General features: G+C 35.0%; 1 protein-coding gene across 1 annotated transcript; it reads left to right on the forward strand.

Annotated features, from left to right (window-relative positions):
* Nucleotides 1-3,113: 3,113 nt before the first annotated feature.
* imd (immune deficiency) lies at nucleotides 3,114-5,475 on the forward strand. Its single transcript, XM_067774817.1, has 2 exons — nucleotides 3,114-4,118; nucleotides 4,205-5,475. Exons 1-2 carry the CDS (start codon nucleotides 3,330-3,332, stop codon nucleotides 4,367-4,369), a joined length of 954 nt encoding a protein of 317 aa, XP_067630918.1. The 5' UTR covers nucleotides 3,114-3,329; the 3' UTR covers nucleotides 4,370-5,475.
* Nucleotides 5,476-6,000: the final 525 nt, after the last annotated feature.

The following is a 6,000-nucleotide window of genomic DNA, read 5'->3' on the forward strand; positions in this document are numbered from 1 at the left end:
ACAGTCCATTCCGACAAGCCTCGTTTTTACTCGTCTATTTCGGGGTGGTAATAAACCTTACAACGGTTGTGTGGTGGTGACACAAGCTCCACGTATAGAATATCCAGTTGAAGTAGGTCGGCGTTTCACAGTCACACCTAGTGAGAAAAGTACTAGTGATTCCGATTCGGATTCAGACGGCACTAAACTAATTGTGATGAGAACTCTTGTTATCCGCAAATAAACCCCTTTCTCTACGTCTACGAAGTACACTACTACCTTTGGAACAGCGTCCGGCACCATCTCCGCCTCCAGGGTCAGCAGTACGCTGCAGCGTAATACAACGAACGCCCAATTAGCACCAAGTCATACAGGTCGTAAAAGTCAACACGAAGTTTTATTGCCACCAGGTTCACTCGATCACCTCGGACCAGAGCGCAACAATCACCAACAGTACCAACACAGCGCGCCCAAGACCGCGCACCAAAACCAACAACAGCGTCAATTTCACCATGTATAAACTTCAAAATAATTACCCTACAAAAAAATTTTGGTCATAAAACTTACCCACACCCATGCAAATGTGACTAGGAATATAACCTATGACTGTATAATAGCTAGTCAAATGACGTGGAATGACGAGAGCGTTTTTGCAGGGTAGTTAAAGAAACTTCTAAGTGGTACTTAGAGGGTTTTATACACTCCGGTTGAAATTTTAACAAGGGTCGATTTTTCCCGTCAAATTTTATTATTGAATACTTGAAATTGTTAGCTTTACAACAAAGGGCATACATTTTTTATATCATTTTAATAATATATTTTGTTGCTTTAAAATGATTGAAGTTAGCTCTATAAATTTTATACATAATAAGCCGTCTTCATCACGTGAAACGTTTTAGCGATCCATTTTTGGAGCTCAACCATAAATTGTTAGAAAAAAAAAATTTGCGACCGCAGCCAATGGTCGATTATGCACGAATTGGCTAAAAGATTTAAATTTTTTCTTATATCATACAAATACGATATATATATATATACATATGAATCAATATTGCTAGCAATATCGTTCGAACAACCAGAAGAAAATAATATACGTGCATATAATACATAGTACTATCACAATTTGATCTTTATTGCTTTTATAACAAATTTTCTTAGTACATATTATATATTATTCTCATTATACTATGCCATTATACCAAATTGATATTTTGTGACACTCAAAAGTAAGTTCTACCACAACCACATAATAATTTTGTAAGAGAGCCCCCAAATATCGAAATTTGTATCCAAACTTTATAGTCTTAAAACATGTTTTGTGAATGTGAATGAAAAAGAAAAAAATTCAACCAAATTATTACTTTGTAGGTAGTATATTTACAATACATAAGTACATTTAATTACATATTTTTCTCAAACATAGCGTTTATAACGATTAAAAAAAAAGAGGAGACATAAATAATTGTATAATTTAAAATATTACGAGCAAAAGTAAGAGAAAAGAAAAGAACCCCCAACAGAACGAGCTTAGTCAGACTTAAGTATTCATATTAGATTTCGTTTCGATTTCGGCCCAATAAAGTGTGATCTGTTGGATCATTTTTTTTTTTCTCTCACTTTATACACCACACACATTTACCTACATTTTCATAGCGTAATTAGCTATTCGTATTTCAACAATGCTGTAGCCCCGGTTAAGAAACCTGCATTATCTTATTTTTTTTTTTTGTTGCTTACATACGTTAATAGAAATGAATTATAAATAAATTAGTATTTAAAATGGGAATGTTGGCGTCGCCATTTATTTAGAAGGCACGTAGGGTCTACAGGTAAGGGGCCACCAGAATTTTAGGTGCGCGGTTGCCATGGCTTTTGAGGGTGGGATAATGCACCGGGCGTCGCAACACCACCCGCGGCGCCCCTATGTATATTCGGCCTTTTTTTCCTTTTTATTTTTTAACCTTTTTTTTTTTTTTTTTTGATTTTCAGCGTTGGTAACCGGCCATGTCCGGTTCGGTAAATTTTTTTTGCGGTTATCTTTTTGGAATTTAAATCTTTGAATGTTAACGGTCTGTCCGTGACATCCGGTTCGGCCGGATGTTGTTTTATTTTGAATTATAAGCGTTTTGAGACGTCTCTGCGCTTCTGTCGGGTTGTTTTGAATCTGATAGCTGAGTTTTTGAATAGGCATGATATGACATTTTTTCTGATTATGGCGCAGGAACAGTAAGGTTGGCAAGGACCCGCCCCAGCCGACAATGACTAGCCACTGTGCACCACCACATCTTGCCGACCGCCTTCCTTACTGCTTCCATCGTAGATGCGAAACCATAACAATCTCGTTAATGTCTACATCAGGGACGACAGAAATATCGCATTTGGATTTTCCGATACCAATATTTTTAATCGACTTCCAGGTTTCCTTCGAACTCAAAGCAGCACTAAACTTGTTATTATAAAATTTCTGCTTAGCTGACCTAATGGCTTTGTTTGCAGCGATCCTAGCTGCTTTGAAGCAGTTGTGAGCCTCCAGGGTTTTGTATCTTTATTTTTTAATAAATGTCAATTTGTATGAAAAAATGTCAAAATTATATGGAAACAAACAAATGGCATTCAAAATGTAGACGTCACTTAGAACTTACATATCAAATCTAAATTCAACAGACTTCTGCAGGGCCCATTACTGATATTTAGCATAGACTTGACTTGACTTCAGAACTGTCACTTACAGTTCTGTTAAATGAACATTGCATGTTACTGGTTACTCAAAACTTAGCAACACTTAACTTGACTTAGAAGTCTGCTGAACTTTGACTTTCTATGTAAGTTCTAAGTGGCGCTTAAATTTTGAGATGCCATTTGTTTGTATCCATTTCATTTTGACATTTTGTCATACAAATTGACATTTATTGATTATGATACCAGATTGTATGCGCTAAGTGGAGTATAATCGTGGCTAAGTTGCCAGGTTTACGCCAAGTCAAGTCTATGCTAAGGATGAGTAATGGGCCCTTTATTGCTTTTAAAATGAACTTCGCCAAAAATATGGCAGCTATTATTTAACGAAAGTGATTTATCACCAGCAGCGCTTTCTTACAGAAATAATCTATAATCAAATTTTGACTTAATGGATGTCAAGTTGACAGATATCATATGTTTACAGAAATAACTTTATTGCTTTGTTTTCTTTGGAATTTGCATATAGTTCTTGCTTTCTAACATATAGCTATTGCACTTTACAATTAAACTAATTGGAATTAGAGTTTGGTTTGGAGACTTAGTTTATCTGCCATTGATTTAAAGTTAAAAAAAATAATCTCATAATCAGAAGAAAGTAACGAAAAGAAGGAATGTCCAAATTAAAAAAGCTTCTACCTGGTATTTTTGGCAATAATAAGGATAGCAAAATCCATACGAATAAGAATGATTTTGAAAATGATAACGAATGCACTCTGAAAAGAAGCGAGGGTAGATTGGAAACAGATGCTTTGCCTGTTGATGAACAAGTCGAAGACTTACCAAACAGCAACAATAATAATAACACACTAACAACATCGACTGAACTCACTGAATCTGTTGTGCGTGAACTTTCCGATCCCAATTACAATTCCATGGAAGTGGCCGCTCATGGTCATGATTTCAGAGCTGTAAACTCACTAAATGCAAATACTGGTGCAATTGCGACGCAAGCAAATGATGGTGCTTTATCTCCGACAACACCAGTTCTACTTGGAACCAGTGCCACAATGAATACCATGAATGTACACAATGCACAACAACAAATGGTAATGCAATTCTCTAATATTAATAAACTACATTTTGGTGCTGTTTATAATATTAATACGAATATAAGTGCAGTTGCTAGTAATAAAACACTAGAGCATAGCACAAGTGAAGAACCAATAACACCGGGATGTTCTACTGGTGGCTCAAATGCTGCGAAAAGGCAATATCCACGTAAAACTACTACAATTGTCACTATGATGCAGTCCCGCGAAGAGCCAAGTCATCGCATATTAGAAACTATATCTACACATTTGGGTGAAGGCTGGAAGCATGTAATGCGCGAATTGGGACTATCAGAAGGACAAATCGAACAAGCGCTAATTGATCATCAAATGCACGGCGGAATAAAAGAGGTATGTTTGCATATACCGAAATGTGTAGATATGTTCTAACTTTGCTATTAAATCTCCTATCCTTTGTTGAACCTCATACCATGCAGGTTATTTATCAACTATTACTTCAATGGCTTCGTGAAGCAGATGATGGAGTAGCTACATTAGGTCACATTGCTACATTACTTTGGGAATCAAATCATCGAGATTGTGTGCAACGCATGAAGTTAATTTATAAATCAAATGGCGACAGAAGAAAAAAATCATCCTAGCTTTCTAGTAATAGAAACATAAAAGGTGGTGTGGTAGTACCTTGTAGCGCTATGGGAAAAAATACCGCGGTCATTAAAAAACGTTGTTAGATCAGATTTACTATGAATCCTCCGACTTCCTTCGACTAATAAGCGCGTCGTATGTTAAAAATATAATATTTAGGTTATATTTTCCACATATTCTATGGAGCAAGATGCCTTATAAACAATCAGTCAAACTAACGCAAGTCAAGCACTGGCACACACCCCACTTAATTGTCGCTATACCATTCTTGACTGCTGAGTGGAATTTCCTCTATCTTGGCTGATGTTTCGAAAACTTTTTTATAACGCCCTATTTAAGAATTTGCAACCTGGATAGGCTGATATTCCACTCAGTAGGATATTGAGGTTATCTCCCAAAAACAAAGCTTGTTCGAAGGCGGATTTACATAGAAACTAAGGCTTTCATATATGAGTTCAATACATGCTTAGGTGCTAACTTTCTACACAGCAATTGTGGAATGGTACGGTATAGTAAAGCAACGCAAAAAATGTACAGTATTTAAGGAATGATGCGCATGTTAGCCAAAGACAAACTTTGAGTCCAAACGGATCCTTGTAAATGGTCGTTGAAGGTTGAAGGATTCATTGCTAATGGGCTCATCACATTTTTCTGCGTTATATGCTTTGTCTTTGCCAGATGATTTCTTGTTAAGTTTAATTGAGAACTTGATACCTTGATACGAAGAGTTTGTGTAACGTTAAACAGTTTAGAAATTTGTAATATAAGATAACGTTCTTAAGACCAAGTGTTCATTGGAAATGAGATCTAACATATGAATCACTTATGTACATAGAACGCTTTGACCAGTGCTCCATTTTCACAGATAACAGCCAAAGCCTTAAGCGGAGCTTTCTATGCAAGGATCTTAGTCCGGTTTGCTTTATAAAGTTTGTAAATTTAATATGTGCAATTTTTATTGTATAATTTTTTTTTTTGACTATCAATTCCAAGATTTTTAACAGCATAATTATAGAAAAAAGTTATCATATCTGTTATACCTACGTATATTTTGATTGTATAAGCATGCACATATTTAAGCTCTATACAATTTTTTACATAATTTTTAAAACTACAGGGTGATGAAATGCAGATTTTTACAATATTTTTTATAAAAAATAAAAACCATATTATATTGTGAATTTTTAGCAATAGTCCTGTTTACATGTTTTTTCAAGTGGCTATAAGTCAGAAACATTTTTTTTTAGAATGAAGCTGCATTATGTACATATATACACATATGGATATGTATATGAGGAGCTGCATATCGAAACGCAATTGTAGCACATACAATATTTTTCTGAATTTGATAAATTCATATTATCCTTTCCAATATCTTCAAGATAGCAACAAAAGTATAAGGACAGTTGGTCTAATCTATTTAAAATGCATAATAAAAAGTTGTATTTGTACTAAGACTTTGTTTACATATATAGATCATCTCCATTTTCGTACTTAACTCCTACCGTTGATTCAATAATTAGATCTCCCATATAAATTTTTGCTTTCAATAATCGGCAATTATAAATATATTTTAGAGATCTCGGTTTTTTTTATCATAGAAAAAGTTCCGCCTCTAGAGTGTGAT

Source organism: Eurosta solidaginis, chromosome 3 (genome assembly GCF_040869045.1).
Source record: "Eurosta solidaginis isolate ZX-2024a chromosome 3, ASM4086904v1, whole genome shotgun sequence".
NCBI lineage: Eukaryota > Metazoa > Arthropoda > Insecta > Diptera > Tephritidae > Eurosta > Eurosta solidaginis.